We start from the raw sequence: 23318 nt of genomic DNA, 5'->3' as shown, positions 1-23318 counted from the left end.
TCTGAAAGCTATGTTACGCTAAATACTGATTTCGCTTTTACGGAATAATACAGAATCTTTAGCATCCGAAATTTCGCAAATTTTAGAAATATGTACTCATCCAGGGAAAATGTGCGTAAATTTTTTAAAAGGATTACGCAGATTAGTTGGGCAAATATAGAAAGCTTCGTCATTGATATATATATATTTTTTTTGCACGCAGAATTAATTACTGATAACTAAAAAAATCTTCGTCATCATCCTTAAACTTGACCACATTTCTTTTACAGAAGAAACCAAGGCGCCTTATAAAAACGCTCTTATACAAAAGAGGTGCATGTTAAAAAAAATGATATTACAAGTGGAGCATATTTAAATCTTCACCCATAAACGAATCTTTTTTAACCCTTCAACTACTCATCATTTGATCTGTATGGCATACTTCTTACATAAACTTTTCTGTTTATAAGAGATTTCCAAAAATGTGTAGTAAGACCATATCGTCACAGCTATAACCGAATATAAAAAAATCCCAAAATGAATGAAACTGGACCAGATAAGAAAAGCGCACCTATGATTTCAATGTCACATTGCTCATTTCCAAAAAGTAGGTGTCTTAAAAGTGAATTCTTAAGTATACTCAGATTGTAAAACCCGGCAAATTTTTTATTCGAATGAACATGAGCTTAAGACATCGCTTTCAGGTCAACAAGCCTCTATTTCTTTGATTTCTGGTTTACAAGGTAAGAAAATGCTTTCCAGTTTAGACGCAATACGATATAACATTTAGCAATAAAAAACATGGCAATTGTGGTCACAGAAGTCATAATTTTCATTCTCATACAAAAACAATCTGGTCTGTAAATTGTACTTGGTTTAAACACTGGTCGAGAACGCCGTACCTTGTGGTGAACTGAGCCATTTAAAAACAAACACGAATAATTGGTGTGTAATAATTCAACTCTGTACACTAACACACATTACAAATATAAACAAGACGTATGATATACGCAAACAACCTCGCCAACAAAGTTTATAAAAAGCTGTCTATGAAATTGTGATTTCTGTTACGAAGTTAGACACGACATATTTTGCTATTCGGATAGGCAATAATATTGATAGAAAATTCCTCGAAATTTCAATTTTCGTTAGGTCAGTCTGGAGTAAACTGACTGACAGGAAGAAGAAAGACCACAAGCTCCACCTAAAATTTTTGAAATTCAGTAACCCCCCCCCAAAAAAAACAAAAACAAAAAAAAACAAACAACAACAACAAAAAAACAACGGGGTATAAGAAAGTCACTTAGTGAGAAAAAGCAAAATAAAGAAAAATAATATACGATCTTAATTGTTCGAAAAAGGAAATAGCTTTAGTTAAAAAACCATATTACTAGAAAAAAGAAAAAATGCAGCCTATCATTCATGGTTGAAAGTCGCGCGATGGAACGTTTATGGTCTTAAACGGCATTTAGTTGACAAAAAATTAACATTTTGATGTCACTATCATGTTCAGCATACTTTTTTTGTTAACTTTGTCAAATTTTGTCGAAAATAAAGTAATTTTAATTTTTGGTCCAATTTTGGCCTAAAATAACAATTAGGTGACAAAAATTAAAATTATGATGTCACTATTATGTTCAGCATAATTTTTTTGTTAACTGTGCCAATTTTTGTCGAAAACAAATACCAAATTTGGCCGATGACTTTTAAGTACTTAGAGAGTTTAGGTATGAAGTTTAAATTTGTGACGTTGCAATTAACCATTTGGTTAGTTAGTTACGAGTTGGAAACACATCCTCGCAGGCGAGATAGTAAAAAGAAAAAAAAAGTAAAAATAGTTACCAAGATGAGATTCGAACACACGACTACTCCCGTGTCGGTGCTCAGAGAGGCAAAAATTTCTATTCTTGTAGGACACATTTGCGTTTTAATACAAGCTCACGAGCTTGTAACAAAACTATATCTAAAACACAAAATAAAATTTTATTTCACAGTCAGTGTGAACACGACGTCTTACGCCACGGTACAAAAATTATTCGATGTATCCAGCCAGGGTTCGCGGATGTATCCAACCCGGGTCTACGGATGCAGCCAACCCGAGTCGGCTACTTTAAAAAGGGTGAATTTTCGCTTCTTTGTACATCTGCAGGATCTAGAACCAAAAATGATAATGGAATCAGCTTACATCAAATAAAATATCATCAAAAACTTCTTTTTACTCTTGATGATACAGAGCCGTGCAAGGAAAATTTTTCGATCTCTTTGAAAAGAAAAAAAATTAACCTTATTTTCGTTGATAAAAAAGAACATAACTATCACTACGATGATCTTCCGATGGCTCCATCTAAAAATATACAGCATAGTGTAGGACTAGTTCAGAAAGATCTGCGATGGAGAAATATATTAAGCTTGGTTTCCACTTACCAGAAATTTTTTTTCATAAATCGAATTATCAAAGAAATGTAAACAAACACGATGTGAATAGTAACAAAGCTCAATGTTTTAAGATTACCTTTTCGAAAGATTCGTCATTAAAATAGTACCATTCTGTGTTTCCGTTACATGTGTCAGAGCACGTGACGTACTTCGTGAAACAAGTATAATGTCCTCCATATAAGCCTACATAAAATTTCAAAATTAAATTATAAAAACTTGCCCTTCGTTACTTTTTCAAGAAATTCCAGTAAAAAAGGGCACAGTAAACAGTTTTCCCTTTGTACATTGCCAGTAAAATTTTTTGGTGAAGGGTCTTACATTTTCTTTAAAGTATATTCTTTAAAATATATTTATAACTGTATTTATGCAAATTAAGATTAGCTAGCTAGTTACCATAACGCTTTTTCTACTATCTTTTGTCTAAATTTTCCTTCCAATTGTTCTACGTTTCTCTTATCTATTTTCCATCCTACAACTGCTTCTAGCTACATCTTATTTGTCTTTATAAAAGGGAAGTTATCACTAAGATCGGTTAGTGAGGTTAGAGTGATGGTTAGAGAACAGAAGTATACGTATAACACTCACGGAAAATTTTATCTTCGAAATTCAAATTGAGCAAAGCTTAGCTGGGTGTCCTGGCTAGAGTAACACGAGCAAGGTCATGATCGAGCAATTGTGAACATCAAAAGCGCTATAACTTGAGCAGAAGAAACGGTTGTTGACCTAAAAGTTGTTATGGCGTACTTTTAGACCGGTGTAAAGGATGCAGCAGCAAAAAGTATTTTGTTTTAGATACCTTTCTTGAGTTCCAGATTTAGGCAAAAGTGGGCTAAATAAACAGAATATTACTGGAAATACTTAATCAAAACATCAGTCAACGTGAACTAAATATTGCATAGCTACACAGCGTGCAACATAAAAACTGAGAACATATATGATATGTGTTTGACCACTGAAATTACACGTATGAAAGGCCCTAGTATTTGATGTTTCTTAATATTTTTGTGTTTCAGTACTAAAAGTTTCTTATTGGGTTTCTAATGCTCACAGTAGCCAAAACAGTCCGATCTACTTAAAAAAGGTCATTCTTCCGCTTTTTCCTTACATGTTCTACTCTGTGTTTTCGGGTTTTTTTGTATTTTGATTTTGACTTATAGAATTTTGCTGTTCGATTCGATTTTAAATCAATTCAATTTAAGATTCGATCGTCCATATTAACAATTATCGTGTTGAAAGAACAGCAGAAAGTTTTTTAAGAAGTATTTTAGTAAGTTATATAAAAATTTTTGAAACTAAAAAAGTATTTTAGTAAGCTATATAAAAAATTTTGAAACTAAAAAAAGTATTTTAGTAAGTTATATAAAAATTTTTGAAACTAAAAAAGTATTTTAGTAAGTTATATAAAAATGTTTGAAACTAAAAAAGTATTTTAGTAAGTTATATAAAAATGTTTGAAACTAAAAAAGTATTTTAGTAAGTTATATAAAAATGTTTGAAACTAAAAAAGTATTTTAGTAAGTTATATAAAAAATGTTTGAAACTAAAAAAGTATTTTAGTAAGTTATATAAAAATTTTTGAAACTAAAAAGGTATTTTAGTAAGTTATATAAAAATTTTTGAAACTAAAAAAGTATTTTAGTAAGTTATATAAAAAATTTTAAAACTAAAAAAGTATTTTAGTAAGTTATATAAAAATTTTTGAAACTAAAAAGGTATTTTAGTAAGTTATATAAAAAATTTTGAAACTAAAAAAGTATTTTAGTAAGTTATATAAAAATTTTTGAAACTAAAAAAGTATTTTAGTAAGTTATATAAAAAATTTTGAAACTAAAAAAGTATTTTAGTAAGTTATATAAAAATTTTTGAAACTAAAAAAGTATTTTAGCAAGTTATATAAAAATGTTTGAAACTAAAAAGGTATTTTAGTAAGTTATATAAAAAATTTTGAAACTAAAAAAGTATTTTAGTAACTTATATAAAAATTTTGAAACTAAAAAAGTATTTTAGTAAGTTATATAAAAATTTCTGAAACTAAAAAAGTTCAGCACCGAAAGTTTCTTAATCATTTTGATGCTCCAGCATCTAGTTTGTTATAAGCGGGTTTCTTATTACGTGTAACAAGTACGTTAACAACTCACTTCCGGTGTGACAAATTACAGCATATAAGTCATAATTAACTTGTGACGATTTCATTGATTCGAAGTTATTATCAACACACGATAACACATCCACGTTCAATTCATTTAATGGATAATCCACCGGACATGTTATCTTACATCCAGTACTGCCTTCAAAGTAAAATCTATCGTAAGTAAAAACAGGTCAATAAAATTTTAAAGCATTATAATCACTGCTTCACTTAGGGTTGGTTTATATTACGTACAAAAGAGGTACAGCTCGTCAAGTCGGGTTACCTTTTACTGAAAATATAGACAATATACAAAAACCCATCACTTTCTTAATAGGAGTATACAAAGTTCCACTTAAATAAGCTTGTTTGGTACATTCAAGAAAAGCTTTGAACACATTCGTGCGATGGTTGCATAAAGCACACGTTTCAAGAAGAACTGTGGTTTTTTAATACTTAAAAAAAAATATTAAAAACATTCCAAATATTGAAATTTACCTTTTTAAATGTACTATTAAAACCTCTGGCCATCTTGTTACTGTTATACTTTTAGTTGAAATCTGATTGGCTTGGCATTGGGGACAAAACCACGGGTTGTCTTCTGTGAGTAGCTCGCTGAAACAAGATAGGACTATACAACACTTGTGGAGTTGGGAACATGTTCTTGTAGCAGTGTCCTGCCACCCTTTCCACATTAATTAAACCACCCTTTAACTCACCCACCCAGACTTCTCCTAATTACTTTCTGAAGGCAATGATTTCTCTAAAAATTCAAGTTACGAATAAGGAAACTTCAAAAGTTCTCCAAATATTTTTTTCAATCCAACTTGACATTTTTCCTTGTTATATTCGTGTTCAGATTTTATAGTACGCCCTCTATAGTACTTCCATCATATTTTTATTCTAAGCCGATCCCGACACACCGAAGTACCCTCCACGGCAGCGAAAAAAACTGGGCTCGAAGTGTGACTAAATAGAAATCATACGCGTCACTTATTAATTGCGTAACTTAACAACAGTGTTTCTACGGCGACAACACAAATAAGGTATTGTTAAAAGAAGTGATCAGAGCAGTTACAAAAATAATCGTTTTGAAGTTAAGTTTAGGCCACAGCAGATCCCCATCGCGGTGAACAATTAGAAGTCCGTGGTGACTACAGCTGTCGCAGATTTGTTGTTGAAAAGAACATTTAAAAACTTAAAAACTCATTAATAGAATTTTTTAGAATTTAATTCCATTGATTTACCGCGAGACTGTTTTATAAAAAAGTGAATAAAATTCCAAAATCTGCAAAGTCTCGTTTTGAAACGGAGTTCGGTAGTCCAAGTAAAAAAAACTGCGTAGTAAAAGTGTCACAAAAAAAGTACTTGTGGAACGAATAATTAGGCTGAAAAAATTTACGTGATTTTGAACATAATTTAAAAATCAAATTCAGAAAAAGGTATTAAATAAAAAAAGATCACCTACACCTCCCCAAACGCTTTCAAACATTCGTCTAATGAAACTACATCACTCTCCCTCTTCATGCTCATTGTTTTATCGTCTTTACAGTGATCCATCTATACAAAGAAAGTAATAACCCTCCATGGAGAAAATATATGCGTTAAATAAATACGTGCGTTGGCGCAGACGACCGAAAAACGACCCTAACAGTAGTGCTTCTATATAAATTACTGAATACTCGACATCATCAGCGAAAATATATTCCGTAAAAGGTTTTATTTAGGTACCGCTCATTCGCAAAAATTTCTTCCCTTAATGTATGTAAGGGAAGCAGCATGAACTTCGAGTTCAGCGTTGACGCAAAAACGAAGCCTGTTTGTGATTACAAAGACAGTAATTTTTTAAACAGCCGTTAACCTAATACAATTCTCCTTAATGTGGACTTTCATTTTGACATCTCACACTTGACTGGTAACGAGTTATGGCTTGTTAGTATTTCCGCCAACTGTTGACGGTAAGAAACGTAACTTCAGTAAGTAACATCTTTCTTCTAAGACTTAGCTTGGTTACCTGTTATTTGTTGCTTCAACTTTTAGTCTTAGGTTCTGTTAAAGTTTTACAGCCCAAAAAAGTGTTTTGAAATGAAAAATATAGTTACCATTGTAACAACAGTTTCAATGTTGTCATGGAAATGCACAGCCAAACAAACGCCGGGTTTTAACATCAAGGTTTCATGCTCAGTGACAGAGCATCCTTTGCAGGAACTAAACATCTCGCATCGACCACAGGAGAGACCCTAAAAAACGAAATACATGTTCAAAATTGTCTGTTCTATTAAAAAAAAAATAATGCTAAAAACCGAACTCACAGATCCATCCGTTATTACGACATCAAACTTCAGGGTTAATTGAGACAAAGGGCTCAGGACTTGATTAACCAGTTCAAACACTTTTAATGCTTTCACTTCAGAAAGAAGAGAGGCGACAACTGGATGACCGAAAAGCAGAAACTAGAATATAAGAAAAAGGTTATGATAGAGTAAGAATTATCTTATTTCTCGGTTAATAGGTGTTGGTCATTGTGTTAATTTGTACAAATTATTTTATTTTCTCTTAAAAGATAATTAAGCGACACTATGAGCATATATCCCCCTTATCCCTGCCTCTCTTCGTCCATGGTTAAAGGTTACTGTAAAAAAAAGGAGAATGCAACCGGGGTGAAAAAGGCTTATTGAAAGTTGGGCAGATCTCACTTATGAATTGCGGTATGCAAAACGTGTCTGTTTTAACTCTATTTTAGAGGAGTATTTTAGGCCTCCTTTTTAAAGGGAGACAATGTTGCTATCTCCATAAAATTCCGGAAAAACAAATATTGAACCGATCAGAATAGAAGTGATTTGACATCAAAAATTAATGATGGCGTCAACAGATTTTTTTATTTTCTCAATTTATAGTTATTTAACTTGGCTTCATTATGTCAAGGAAGAGAACTTAAAACTTTCCACATCTTCTCAAAACATCATCTAGAGCAAGTTATTGAAAATAAACAGATGGGGTGTTAGGTTTCTGCAGCTACACCTCGGCCCCGCCCCCTCCCCCCCCAGAAAAAATAAAAATTAGGGCATATAATCTAAACAACCTTTCAGTTTAAACAAAAAAAAAACAAAAACAAAAACAACCTTCCGAGTTGTGCTGTTATCATTTAAATTGTCGTGGCGGAACATAATAGGTACCAAAACCTGCCTACAAAATAATTCAAAGTGATAAAAGCCATGAACTGTACACACCAATATAAAAGGACTGCCTAAAAATTAGAAAAATCTTGAAACTTAGGTACTTTAGGAACACAACCAGTCTTTTCACGAAGGTTTATGTGTTTCACTTTCTGATATGTAGCTACCGCACGAAAGAAGTAGCTCTGGTACTGGCCGGTCAAATACCCACCTATAGTAGGTATTTTTTAAAGAGCTGATTGCCTTGCCTGTCCAGATTTTACCATAAGACGTTTGAAGGTAAACGAGCAAAGACGTTAACATATGGCGAAAAGGAATAGCTTAAAGTTTTGTCTACTGGTTATATCTAATTGATTTCGCTTCTAAATCCTTTATCATATTTTATTTCACTACATACATTTACCATGGAAACTTTCGTTTCGTATTTTTGAATATTAGTATCATCAACACATTACACCACAACGTAGAAAATCTAGGTCACAAACTTATTACTTTGGTGTTCAGCTCTCAATTTTATATAAAGTTTAAAAGTGAAAGTAATTTAGCTACCTAAGAAGCCACAAAATTTTTGTGAGGTTAATCGGTAGACTTTTGAGTGTATTATGATGAGTCTTGTGATAGGCTTGTGCAAGATGTGAAAGCTGTTTGAGACAAAAGTTGAGAGAAAAAGCTGTTTATACATCTTTATACATCTTAAACTTTTAAAACAAACACAACACGCACATAACCATCCGCGATACATAATCATATAAACAACAATCATTAAACCAACCCACCCATCAGCTCGTGATTTTACGGAGCCAAACAATTTTAAACTTCAACCGGCCAACACAAAAGCTACTTCTTTCGCGCGAACACACAAAGAAGCTTTAGGGACGCGATTGTATATAACTTTGAACCTAATCAGCGTGTATATAAGTTTTTAAATGATTTTATCGAAAAATATTTGCTTCACTATTAGTATTCGCAAAAGTTTGTGCTTACATGAAAAAATGCAAATACATTCAACTTTTGCAGATGTTTACAACATAACTACACTGAATTTCAGTTTTTACATGTGTTATATAGTATGAGCAGTAGCCCACATAAACAACAACATTGGACTCAATTCGTAAAAGTAAACAAACAGACGGTATTTCTTGTATAAAGCATGGGGTTCATATTTACACCTCACCTTAAACGTTTGATCGAGGTGCCAACAGAACTGGGTGTCACCAAACACTGAAATTCTTCTGGAGATATGTACTTTGAACAAATCTAAAAAAACAACTTTTGTTTGTAAATTTATTTTTTTACATTAAAATTAATCCATTCGGAACATCAACTCATACTTTATCGTTTGCACTAAAACTTCTGCCAAAATTCCTATTTAATACATTGTATTATGCATATATTACGTCCTTTATCATTTCCATTCCATAGCTAAATAATCTCTTATTTTCTTTGACAAATTTTGTTGCTACAAGATGCTTTAGTATCGTTCTGTGTTTTCTGCTAGAAATTTATCGCCATTATCTAATCCCACAATCTCAACGATAACAAGAAACTTGCTATAACTGGACCTACTGCATACTTTTTTCGCAATAATCTTAAGTTATCATGTGATAAACCGAATATTCGTTAACTAAGATCTCTATTAATCTCTTATAGATACAAGTTATCTGGAATACAAATACAAATCAGAAAGATTGCAAATCAGTATTTTACTCACAGGACAAGGAAACTTTTGAAAGTAATGATACTCAGCTGTTTTTCCTAAACAGCTAACACACAAGCTTCCTCCACAAATTGTGTGTATTCTGATCTCTTCATCAAAGGTTTCTTCCAAACATATACTGCATGAACGCCATGCACTGGCACTGTTTACTGCGGATACTTCAGATGGCATAGCTTCAGCGTCTTCAGTGGTATTGATAGTGTCTTTACTAAAAGAATTTAAAAGTTGATTTAAATAGAAGTCTAATTTGTCAGTTTGTTCAAAACATTGTCAATTGGTGAAAATTAATTTCTTTCTTTTTCATTTGTTTGGAATGTATTAAACTATAAAATAAATTGTACTAAATGCGATGCATGCAAAATCCTGATCAATTTTCGTCGCATGAAAATTATTGAGTAAAATTTCACTTTAAGACCGTTATTTTAAGAGTTCAATAAGGATTATATAGTAAGACTATATAAGTGGGTACTGTACGTAGATACATCAACAGTGGGTACTGTACGTAGATACATCAACAGTGGGTACTGTACGTAATCACACCAAAAGTGGGTACTGTATGTAGATACATCAACAGTGGGTACTGTACGTAGATACGTCAACAGTGGGTACTGTTCGTAGCCACATTAAAAGTAGGTAATGTACGTAGATACGTCAACAGTGGGTACTGTATGTAGCCACATCAACAGTGGGTACGTACGTAGTCACATCAAAAGTGGGTACTGTACGTAGCCACATCAACAGTGGGTACTGTATGTAGATAGATCAACAGTTGGTACTGCGCGTAGCCACACCAAAAGTGGGTACTGTACGTAGCAACAGGAAAAGTGGGTACTGTATGTAGATACGTCAACAGTGGGTACTGTATGTAGTCACATCAACAGTGGGTAATGTACGTAGCCACACAAAAAGTGGGTACTGTACGTACATACATCAACAGTGGGTACTGTATGTAGATACGTCAACAGTGGGTACTGTATGTAGATAGATCAACAGTGGGTAATGTACGTAGATACGTCAAAAGTGGGTAATGTACGTAGCCACATCAAAAGTGGGTACTGTACGTTGCCAGATCAACAGTGGGTACTGTATGTAGATAGATCAACAGTGGGTACTGTACGTAGTCACATCAAAAGTGGGCACGTACGTAGTCACATCAAAAGTGGGTACTGTACGTAGATACGTCAACAGTGGGTACTGTATGTAGTCACATCAAAAGTGGGTACTGTACGTAGATACGCCAACAGTGGGTACTGTATGTAGTCACATCAACAGTGGGTAATGTACGTAGCCACACAAAAAGTGGGTACTGTACGTACATACATCAACAGTGGGTACTGTATGTAGATACGTCAACAGTGGGTACTGTATGTAGATAGATCAACAGTGGGTAATGTACGTAGATACGTTAAAAGTGGGTAATGTACGTAGCCACATCAAAAGTTGGTACTGTACGTTGCCAGATCAACAGTGGGTACTGTATGTAGATAGATCAACAGTGGGTACTGTACGTAGTCACATCAAAAGTGGGTACTGTACGTAGCCACATCAAAAGTGGGTACTGTACGTAGCCACATCAAAAGTGGGTACTGTACGTAGCCACTCCAAAAGTGGGTACTGTACGTAGTCACATCAAAAGTGGGTACTGTACGTAGCCACACCAAAAGTGGGTAATGTACGTAGTCACATCAAAAGTGGGTATTGCATGTAAGAACAGAAGCATTGGCAGTGCAACATCTGACAATTGCTATCATTGACATTTACACATGTCATGGAAGCAGGTCTGCAAAAAACATAAAACGTCAGCCATTCTTTGGCGACACAAATAAATTTGAATTAGAAAGGCTGCAGTAAGGAAACAGTAGTGTGTGAAGATATGAAATATTACCAATTTTGGCCAAAAATAGCAATTTTTATAGTGACAAAGAAATCAAAATTTTGATATCACTATCATATTTAAGATGGATCTTTTTGTTCAGATGCTATTTCTTTTTATATCAAGAGCGTTTTGCAATAAAACACTCTTCCTCAGGGCATGACTTAGCTCTTTGTCATTTAAACTAGCAAATTTTTTGAGGGAAACATTACGACATGGTATGATCAATAATTACAAACACAAGAACTAATAGTATGGTTACACATAGACGGCAGGAAACTCATGCTGGCATGAAATTCAATACTGGTATGAACTAAGAGTCCGGTTACATGTACTGGTATGGAATTAATTAGTATGAAAACCAAACCAAAGTTACAATGTTGCACAAAATATCATTTATTACATACTACGACAAACCCCGAACTTTCAAAATGATATGCCAACACGAAAATAATAATATCGGGAATACATGCAAAAATCTGTTATCTTCACGCTGCATGAAATCTCAAGTTGTCTAAACACTATACACACGATTTACATCTTCAACCAACACAGGTATGAAATTTCTTGCTACCATGAGTTTAATCTTGTCTGCATGTAACTATAGACTAGGTTTCACTATGGATATGTACAAATAGTTTTCCTTACTTTTTTGTTAAATCAGTGGGTTCAATCAATGGCGTATAATCTTCCTGTGATATATATTTACTGCATATCTATAAAGTGTTGAAAAATATATGACATCATTAGAGAAACTGTAGCAAGAATAAAAATGGAATACTGAATAAACTCTTAGGGTCTTAAAATTATTCACGTCTGCCACCAATTGTATCTCTTTTGCACTCCAAGTATTTATTTATTTGGGCTGGGACATCTAGTTAGGAAGACACAACATTGCAGAACTTTCCAAAAGTACATCATCAGTAAACACTGATTGAAAGGAAAGACAAGCCTGCTTGACTGATAGATGCAAAAAATTGTTATGAAACGTTTTTACAAATCCTGGTCTCCTAGAAAACTTTCTATATATTGCTCAGTATGAACAGAATCATGTTGATGTTTATTTTTAGGGTATTAAAATATGACTTCGCAACTTAGACAATGTGAAGAGATTGTGCTGCAATGAAACATTGTAAAAGAAAGAGTTTAACTTACTGGACAGCTGAAATTTGCGCCCATGTGTTGCAAACAAGACCCACACATCATTCCACCACACGTCACATGGACCTTCATTTCGTCATCATATATCTCATCAAAACATATGCTGCACGAATGCCATGAGCTTGCACTGTTTATTGCTGACTCAGCGCTGACGGCACCACATTTTTCATCAGAATCTGCATTGGGCAGGGTGTCCAGTTCTTTTGTTGTAAACACTTCTAAGGCGTAGATATCTTTTGTTTTACTTAAATAACTAAGCTGGGTGCGGTCATCCTACATAAGAAGAAGATAAAAAGTAAGGATAATTTAAAATTGAAAGTAGTTACACTGAAGATGGTTGCATGCTAAGAACATTACTCCTTATTTCTTAGTTTTACATGACCACCTTCAAAATGCCTTTTTAGAATTAGTCCAACCATATTTAATTTTCCTGCAAGTGGTGGACTTTGAACCCTCCATTTTCAGGAACAAAGCATACAAAAAGGTACTAAAAAGGAAAGGCTCTTTTAAGAGATTTATCACCTATCTAAGCACGTTCTTTTTACATTTGGGCCCAGTATTAAATCCTAAACCCCTAGACCTGTCATGTTTATATAGTTATAAAAAACTTCATATATAATTTTGCTACAAAACAAGCCCCGAATACAATGTTGATATAAAAAAATAAGCAAAAACATTTCAAGGTAAACTGTAAATCTCTTAAAAGAGCCACTACATTTTAGCACTTTTTGTAGGCTTTGTTACCGAGAACGAGAGCTCCAGTTGCAGGAAAATTAAATACCACTGTGCTAATTCTAAAATAGTGTATGTTGTTGATTAAACAGCTTTAATAGTTGGGTCAACAGAGAGAAATATGGAAACAGAAAAGAACTTCCATGGCTTTCCTATGTATGATTAACAAATTGCACTGAGATATTCCTTTTTATTTTTAACAAAAAGTGCTGCCAACACAGGTTTATAAAAATACAAGACATGTTTTTGGAACGTTGAAAATACTGAAAAGTTGGTCAATCAAAAAACATTTGTAATAGCAAAAACTGCCCTAGTTTCCAAGATTTCATTTATCACAAAAATAACTTTTTGTATATTCAAACTTATATTTGCGTCCTACAACCCCCCCCTAATGTTTTTGTGATTTTAATTCAATCTAAACTTACCAGTATTTTGACAGCAGCTGACTTTGAAACTTCAGCAAATAAAATATTATTTACATTTAAAAACTCATCTTCAGTCTTCACCAAGGTTATCAATTCTTTCTTGACGTCAGCCATGCATCCATTTTTGTTGACCGTTACAAGATATCTAAACATCAATAACATCGTCAATTTATTTCATACTATTTCATACTATTGAAGAGTTTTTTTATATATTTTACGGTCAATTGCTTACCTGCCAAGTTCAAAGTTATAGCATTATTTATTTTTTAAAATAATGGAGGGGGCAAAATCCTTTCCTCACCCTTATACTTAAACAGCCCAAAAAAGTCTAGTAGAAATAGGGTTAAAAGATGTTGAACAACTCCTATCACACAAATCACAAATGTAGCTTACCTAGTTGTTAAAACCATACCAGGTAACGTGCCGAAACTTGAAGCTGGAACCCACGTAACCACTAAATAAAAAAATAATTATATGACATGCCAATACTTTCATACTGTTCAGTGTTTGATACATAAAAACACTGCAGAATGTAAACACGTGTAATTCAAATATTTCCATAGTATGGATTACGAAAAAATTGTAATAATCTGACCTATTTGTTTCTCCATTGCATGTGGTATTGGTAAGGATAAGATCATAAATGGTTCATATGTGGTCGAAACAAATGCACATTTTTCACACGAAATCTAAATTTATTCAAACATAATTTTAAAGTCTAATTTGCAAACAACAAATTCAGTAGATAAATTATTGAAATTACTGAAAATTCTTTTGAAATTAGATAAGTTCTTTGGAAAAGGTGAAAGTAGTCTAAATTTTTTAAAAACAAAAAAAGTGACAAAATAGACCGAAACAAATTTTAATTAAGCAATTATAACTTCGATTACAAAAAAATTATGTCCTGATGAAAATCCTCAAGATACAGCAATAATTCCAATTTCTTTAGCCCTAAGAGCTTGAAAGAGGCCTATTGGTGTCGCAAAAGGGTCTAAATACCGAGATGCAATTAATCATAGCTTGTGACCACCTAATTTGAGGTATCAATAAAGAAGAACATTTAATTTTCTATTCGAAAGTGGTCTGAAATTGCACTCAATGAAGAAAGAAAAAATCTGAAAAAAACATTTTGTTTTTCTAAAAAAAGCTATAGTCTAAGGCGTAACAGTTTTGAGCAAGATGATAAACCTACCACGCTTTGAAATTGACCCAAAAATGAATCAGCAATAATTGATTGGTTATTGCAAGCATGTTCTCTATAAAAAAAATACAAAAAGTGAAATATATTCATAACATCAAAACGATAAGTTTAAACAAAAAATTGACACATTTACATTTACTGGTTTTAGGTTTGTTAGATTATATAATTTGGAAAAAATATAAAAACAAAAGAAAGGGAAAGTTACAGTTACTGGCTAGGAATTCAAATACTTTCCCATTCAAATCAAGTAAACATTGTGCACTTGTGAAGGATATTGTGAAAGTTTATTTTTTTTAACAAGTCTTACACCATACACAGTAATTCAATTAGCCTGACAGGGAGTGAAAAAATATGTAGTATAGTATTTGCGCAAAAAAAACAAATTTCGGTAATAAAAGGGCTGGGTTCTATAAGCTAAGATGCGATTGTAAAATTAGGCGAGAAGAACATTTTTTAATCCTCCCAAATAGCTCAAAAATGTCCCGCTACATTGTCCTATTTCTTTGTAGAGTATATGTGAAATACAAAGCTAATTTCATTTCATTTCTGATAAAATGTTGAGATGACAGGTAATATAGTAAGAGACGTAAGAAAAAAACACATTTTTTATCCCTTTTCACGGATGACAGTTCATCCCTAGTAAAAACTATAGGCTTCTTTGCACAAGGTGTAAGTATTTATAACCGAACCTGTAGGTAAAAAAACGTATGCAATCTACATGGTAGATTACAGAGAATGAACATTAGAAAGATTGGCACATAGATAAGCTTTTTACACAGCTGTTGCTCTTCCTATTAAATGGGAACACAAACGAAAATTTATATTTAAACATAAGGTCTCTACCAACTTAAATAAAACGTTAAAAAAAATTGACTTTTTTTTTCTATTTCTTACTAAAAGAATTTTCATTGTTTATATCATCAAATTAATCTGAATTTTTAGAACACTGGATTAATCTTGATTGATGACGCAAATGTGTCCAGAGCATTGAATATCACAGACAATTTTGGAGTAGTACAATATACAAGTTGTTCAGCTATAGTGTGTAGTAGTTGCTTATCTGATGATAAACCATTAAGCTTCCATAGCCTTTTTTCAGGAAATAGAAACAAAGACTTACGTGAAAAGTCACTTATTAACATTAAAAGAGCGGGATAATTACTTTTTAATTATTTTATTTTTACATTTTTGATTAAACCAATAAATCAATGCTGAAGACCTTAAAACTTATTAATAAATAAGAAAGTGAGTCGTTTCGTTTAGTAAAGTTTTTTCGAAATGAAAAATCTGCCAAGGGGAGAGTTATTTTTATCATGTATATATTTGTAAAAAGCCAAAGTTTTTCCACATAAAGAAAAGAAAGAATAGTAGAAAGAAAAAATCGAGTTATTATTTTCTATGTTATGTCATTAATCAATTTTTCCAGATGGTGGAAAACAAGATGTGACATAACTCCCCTTTCTAAAAATCATATTTAGAAACCAGATTCTTATTAAAATTCACAGAAGTGAATTTGTTTTTTTGGTGCACATTTGTCACAGTGATCGAATATATAAGTTTTCTTCAGAAAAGAAAATGTCCTAATAAACTTATGCAATGATACCTTCACGCTATTTATTTACAGAACACAGAAGTTTAAAACACAAAAAACTAAATACATACAAGTTACAATACAAGAAAAACATAATAACTCTTTAATTCACAGGAATTTTTAAAGGGAACCTGAGGTATATAATAATATTAGACTTTTATTATGGAGCTTAAAAAGTTGATTAACAAGTAATAATAGCAAATTTCGACATTTTCTGACAACAGTAAATTTAAGCCTGTTAAGGGATGTGCATTTAAACTTTATCAATGCATAGATAATATAAAGGTGAAATGATTAACCCTTCCCGCCCCAGGCATTTTTTAACACATTTATGTCCCTGATCCCAGGCGTTTTTAGCAAAAAAACACATTTTTCGTAACTTTTATAATATTAGTCTAAAATAAACCTTAACAACTAATTTAAAGCATATACTATGTTTAAAATGCATGCAAGGTATTTCTCTTTTTTTAAAAATGGCCATAAAGCACTATCTAAGTCCCGGTTCGACTCCAGTAATAGACAATTCAGTAAGAATTGTAAGTATATAAAAGGAAAGTTGGCAATCCGTCTATTAGCCATGCTTAAATTGTGCTTATTGGACCACAACCTATGCTTAGTTAGTGCTTTAGACCAGCAAATAATAGGAATGTAAGAGGAACTTCTTATCAAATATATAAAACATAATTTTGAGATATATAAATCATAATGTATATACTAAAACGTTATCGACATTTATTCCAGGAATTACAGCAAAATGGGGCAACTCTTGTAACTTCTTGTCACCAGATTTCCATTGCCCCATGTTCCAACCAGGAGGGCTTGGTTCCTTTCTAGCTTTCTTCGAACTAGGTTCTGCCACTTCATCATTATCAGTTGAACTTTCATCAACACATTCTTCCCCACCATCAGAAAATCCCAAAAAATCTTCGTCTTCACTATCACTCTGGCCAAATAATCTGTCAATTGGATCATCACTTGCTACTACATCCTCATCACTATCCTCTTCAAGGTTTAGTTCATTAATAGAGAGGCCAAATGGTGCATTACTGCTGCTAAAAGGCGAAGATCCAGAGCCACAGCATGCGCTAAATCCAGTCGCCATCTTTGTTTTAATTTTGAAATGCAAATCTGCATAACTTACGGTAGCCGAATTTAAAAATTGTCAGATCGGGCGCAAATGAGAGATAAATTATTCTAGTGTTAAAAAAAGTCGATCTTGTTAGTTTTAAAGATACCGGCCGGCCGTGAGGGCCGTTTAAAGTGGTCCTAGTAAAATCCCGGCCAGGTCCGGGATCGGGATTATTTTAGCGTAGCAATATCCCGGACTAGTCCGGGAACGGGACGGGAAGGGTTAACATAAAATATTTTGCCAAAGTGACACTTGTTTGCTCGTTTCAGAGCTCTTAATTTTTTGCTGACGAACCAATAATTTGGTATCTACATGTCCGTTTGCAATCAAATTTTGTGCGTAAACACATATAGGGCCTATACAAGCTTACCCAGAAAATGTTATTGCAAACTAACTTACAGATCCCAAGTTATTGGGTCATTGGAAAAAATTTAAGAGGCCTGGGACCAGTAAACAAGTGTCACTTTGGCAAAATATTTTATGTTAATCATTTCACCTTTATATTATCTATGCATTGATAAAGTTTAAATGCACATTCCTTAACAGGTTTAAAATTACTGATGATAGAAAATGTCAAAGTTTGCTATTACTTAAATATGACATCATAATTTATGCAACATAATTAAATCTGAAATTCTTTAAATGTAAATATCTTGAGAACGAAAAGAGCTTTTAAAAAAAAATTCAAAACTTGTTAACCACCTTTTTATGCTCTATAATATAATATAATAAGTCCAACATCATTTTATACCTCTTGTTTCCTTAAAGGGTTTTCATTTTCACCATGGTTTTGCTAAAAAATCATTTATGAATGTTCATCATCATCATCATCATCATCATTCTCGGCTTAACGTCCGTTTTCCATGCTAGCATGGGTTGGACGGGGTATATTAATGACCCTCTTCCAATCTGATCTAGACTGTGTTATATCTAAACTCAACTTCCTCTCTATCAAGTCTGTCCTTATAACCTCCTGCCAAGTCTTTCTCGGTCTGCCTCTGGGCTTTGCCCCAGGAATGTTGTGATATTTAATTTAGTAAATGCTGCTTGCACCTATGTTTGATTTTTAAATGATATCATGAGCACACAACAGAAAAACTTCGACTGTAATGTGAAGAGGTAATATCTATCACACACACTTCACACTCTTGTGAAGAAGAGAGGATCTTCTAGCTAGTATGAACTTATCAAAGTCATGACAAAAGATATGAACAAATGTAAAATAATCATTTTTTAAGTATCACAACATAAAAACCAGACTCTTTGTCTATAATAGAAGCACATTAATTGAATATTTTTATAAGGAATACCACATGTGTTGGGTATCAACTTACCTCCACACTTTTTCAGCTTTGGATAAGCTCTCCTCACACTCTACTCCAGCATCTGCGTCAGATTCCATGGGCATTATATCATATTGACATGAATTATCCATTTTTAAGCGTTTTGACACTTCACCAGTAAGATTTTCTGCAAAATCCTTTTCTGGGAGTGATAGTGGTCTGTGTTGAAGACTTTCTGATATTTTTCTTGGCTGGCTTTTAACTGATCCACGATTCAGAAAGTCATGAAGTATGTTTAAAAGAAACGAAAGAAATTCTTGAGCATCATGCTGTAAATAAAGTAAAAAATTTAATTCATCATTACTTGTGCAAAAGCAAGCAATCCACATAATATTGATTTGCATATTCCTGGACATAACTTCGAAATATTCTTTTTTTGCACTATTTCAAAGGCCAGTTTCGTTTAAGAATTTTATCCTGAGGGAATTTAAACCCAATATTGGAAAGAAAACACTATCACGTAATTACACAGAATATTTCAATTCAGTCAGACAATATATTGATAGTAAACATAAAATCAAAAGTTCAGTTTTTTTAAATTACATGGGTGCTGAAAAAGGTGTCTATGTCACAAGAAGAAGTATGATCAGTTACAGCTTGATCTCATTGACTTTTTAAATCAATTATCCTAATTTTTGTATAACAACCACAGAAACACCTAATTCTGCACAAGAAAAACATCTATCGAAAAAAGATAAGTCTTTGCTAAGAAATAATTTTCAGCTTTTATCTGCTGAGAATCCTAATGCAGCTTAAAGCAAGCAAACCTAGCATGGACTGAAATTATTTTCATGTGATTACAGTTATAAGTTAATACAGTTCCTACCTAAATTTCAAACACAATTCAATTGCAGAATTTTAATTCTTAGTTTATAAGAGGATAAAAGAAGGATTTATAAAAATATCACTGCACAATTTGACATGCCAAGGATATGAATAAGTTTCTGGATATGAAAAGGGTGATCACAATTGTTCAATTAAATTGTCCTGTAGGTAGATTGATATGACAATGAAAAATTATGCTTTTATTCTCAGGCCAGAAATTTGTGCTAATAATAGAAAATTTAAAAGGAAACTTCATGCTTTTGTTGAATGTTTTTACACACAGTACATTAGAAAATTGATAAAATTAAAGTAGAAGGAGGTAACATTTAGGATTTATAGAATCAATCCCCTCATTTTCAAACTACAGCACATTCTTATTCTTACTTGTTTATAATCACCAAAACCTGGATGTAGTCTGGCGATTGCAGCATGCAGTTCATTAGGATATAGCAGAGAATATTTCCCACTTAACACTTTATGAATAAGTTGTTGAAAGCGTTCCAAAAACAAGAGCTAAAGCAGAAATGTTTAAATTAAATTTATTTTAAAGTATTCATCAAAGGACATTTTGTAAGATTGACAAGTAATTTTCTACTTACTACTGTTGCTGCTTCATTTGTATGATCCAAACTATTTTGTATAATATCTCCTTTTAAAAATAAATTGTTCAATGCCTTTGTAGCTATCATGCATTGAATGCTCGCATTCATAAAGCAGGTATTGCCAAGGTTATATATTCCACAAACACCTTTGACACCATTCTCATCTAAAGAAGAGTTAAGAGTTACGAGGGTTGACTTTTTTAAAAAAATTTTCATTAAAGTGACTTCTCATCTACATTAATTATATTTACGAACAAAAAAAGCTGTTGTAGAAACAGCTTTTACAAACCTAATACATCGCTTCTTGTTGGTTTACTTGTTTCGTATTTACTTGGAAGCATCGGAAAGATGCACTCCATTTCATTATTTGCATCCTCTTTTTCCGAAAGATTAACAATTTGTTTTTGATTTTCATTTTGTTTTTCTTCTTTTTCTTGAGGTTGAATAAGAGCTACAGCTTCTTCTTGATCTATTGGAGCAGCCATATCATCTGTCCAGTCTTCAATACCACTGTCATCTATAAGTAAAGGCTCTAATTAGACATCTTATAAAGCTAATAATTTCTACAATTTTTTTCATTTAAACATAGTCGATGGCCGAAAATAACAGCTTATTTTTATCTCTTTTTATGTACTCTGATGTTAAACTTTGTCGTATTTATTATAAAATTATTAAACAAATTGGAACAAAGTTTAATCTAAAAAAGTTCAGAGAGTTACTTCCTTTGTTGACTAGCAAAGTCTTGTCAATTGAGGTTAAAGGTAAGTTTTAAGAAGCCTGTGTTAGAAGTGTTATGATGTACGGTATTGAGACATGGCAAGTGAAGCATAAATAAAAGACAGAAAGAGCTCAGATGAGCTAAGAAGCAGGCTAGGTATCCGTAGCACTTAAGATGTTGTTGAGATAAGAAGATTAGGTCGGTTGGAACCCTTTGAAAGAATGGAAGAGGAATATTGGGTAAAAAAGCATAGTTCCTGGAGCAAAGCCCAGAGGTAGACCAAGACAAGACAACGACCATGACAGTGAGATAATAATGATAAATTTATCTACATTGCAAGACCTACATATTTTATGCTAAGTATTAAAATTCTTTACATGAAATACTGTTTTCCTGCTTCATGTCAGCAAAGTTGTGTTACACATCAGCAATTTATAATTTGTTCTGTGACTGAAGCACTAACAATAATTGATTTCAGATTGTGAATGAGATCAAAACTTTTAGAGATTCAATACATCCAAATTAAATAAGCAAAAAAAAAATTAGTTAAAAAAAAAACATGCCAGTTAAAGAAGTAAGGTGGTCACAGAAGTGAAATTAACAATTTTGAAAATGCTTCTTCTTATGTATACATAAAAAGGTGCATATGTGTATATACCTGATATTCCTGAGCCTACTGATGGATTGCTTTCATCTCCAGATATGTTTTGAACGTTTATCTCTTCTCCATTATTCATATTCAGACATTTTACCTATGAAATATTCAGTATTACTTGTAGTTACAGGCCATTTCTTGAATAAAACTATGTCAGAGCTACAAAAAGCACCTGTTAAAAAAACTACAAGTGCTATGGTGTGCGAAAAATCGCACTCCTAAGTAAAATTTACAAGTGCGATGGGAATATTTGCAAGTGTAATTCACACTCAACTATTTTTTGTTTTACCACAACGTTATGTTATTTAAGCTGCATGTGTGAATACAAGTCTTGAAAGAAAAATATGATTAAAGGAAATATAAATGAAAAATTTTGATCTGTGCACTCTTTTGTGTATGAACAAAAAAATTTTTATAAAACAAACTTTTTTAGTATTTATTTTTGGATGGCATAAAGAAGAAGTTGTTTAAAAAATATTCTTTCGTTTTTATATTTGTGGGCCACCAAAAGTTATTTTAATCTTCAGCCACCTGGTGGTGAAAGTATAAAAATACATTTCAATTATTGCACAACACCTTTTTTCCTGCTACTCAAAAAAATGTTGTGAAGCTGCTTTCACTTTCTATTGTTTGCTAATATTAAGAGCTCTCCCTGAAACACAATTCTGGAGATCATTTTTCTTTTGTGTTGAATGTAATTCTAATCTATTTATATCTTTGCAATCACATTGAGCACATTGAAATGATTTGCTTCTGGTAACAGAGCAGTATAGCAGGTTCATTTCTAGGTTTAATTGACATGTATTTCACAACCTAGTCCCCAGGATTTAATTATTAATTCCTGGTGAAAATATTGAAAAATGTTAAGATTAATAGAAATATATGATAATTTTCTTTTTCATCAAACATAAACATAAAATATATACAATTAATAAGACACACGCAACTATATCCTCCTCATTGCTGCCATTTAGTGTATCATACACACTGTGATTACTCTCAAAAAACTTAAATATACATAAAAAACAGGGATTTTTCTTCAGGTTTAACAGCCTTTTTCATTGCTCTATAATATTTTAGAAAAAGAAAAAATTCACGAGTGCGATAAAAAGCACTCCTAATTTTTTTACAAGTATGCGTGTGATTGCACTCGTCTCAAGGAATAGCCTGGAGTTGCATAAAGTATAAGTTCTTTTATAAAAAACACACCTCCATATTTCATTCATCCTGTATATTGAAAAAGGCTGTGTGCAATCATTTTGCATATATACCAACAAAATATGGCTATATGGGTTAACAATGATAAACAATAAAACTTTCCACAGTTACTTAGGCAAGAAACTGTGATGTAATTCTCTTCCTAGGTTTTGACAAAAAAGTCAGAGAAGTCAGAGTTCATAATCATATCATGAAACGAATTAAATGTTTCATATTTTATTTGCGAAACGATTTTGTATAAACTTCGTAAAAATGAAACGATTGTGAAACTATTTTGAAACGATTAGAAAAAATTCTGAAACGATTTGATACGATTGTCAAAATATTATTTGTGATACGATGTAAAAGTCTTTGAAGCTATTGGAACGAATTTTGAAACGATGTTGAACTAATTAAAAACCAATTAAAC

General features: G+C 32.5%; 1 protein-coding gene across 4 annotated transcripts; it reads right to left on the bottom strand.

The window, feature by feature from the left end:
• Positions 1-916: 916 nt before the first annotated feature.
• On the bottom strand, positions 917-21809 carry LOC130636693 (ubiquitin carboxyl-terminal hydrolase 4-like). Of its 4 annotated transcripts, none has more exons than XM_057446500.1 (22): positions 21695-21809; positions 20608-20835; positions 20316-20482; positions 20101-20229; positions 18883-19160; positions 14820-14883; positions 14223-14316; positions 14021-14081; positions 13628-13772; positions 12465-12743; positions 11958-12025; positions 9431-9644; positions 8894-8976; positions 7666-7729; positions 6856-6996; positions 6646-6783; positions 6012-6103; positions 5042-5158; positions 4554-4717; positions 2492-2598; positions 2263-2323; positions 917-2131 (listed from the first exon to the last, which is right to left on the bottom strand). In XM_057446500.1, exons 1-21 carry the CDS (start codon positions 21771-21773, stop codon positions 2264-2266), a joined length of 2772 nt encoding a protein of 923 aa, XP_057302483.1. In that variant the 5' UTR covers positions 21774-21809; the 3' UTR covers positions 917-2131; position 2263. The 4 variants fall into 4 exon arrangements, 2 of the variants coding, with proteins under 2 accessions (XP_057302483.1, XP_057302484.1); XR_008982282.1 differs by lacking the exons at positions 917-2131; positions 2263-2323 and adding exons at positions 3001-3138; positions 3212-3244; XM_057446501.1 differs by lacking the exons at positions 917-2131; positions 2263-2323; positions 2492-2598 and adding an exon at positions 3001-3244.
• Between the last annotated feature and the right edge of the window lie 1509 nt (positions 21810-23318).

Source organism: Hydractinia symbiolongicarpus, chromosome 3, assembly GCF_029227915.1.
Source record: "Hydractinia symbiolongicarpus strain clone_291-10 chromosome 3, HSymV2.1, whole genome shotgun sequence".
Taxonomy (NCBI): Eukaryota; Metazoa; Cnidaria; class Hydrozoa; order Anthoathecata; family Hydractiniidae; genus Hydractinia; species Hydractinia symbiolongicarpus.
Note: the sequence above shows the minus strand (reverse complement) of the source record. Positions and strands in the feature narration are given on the sequence as shown.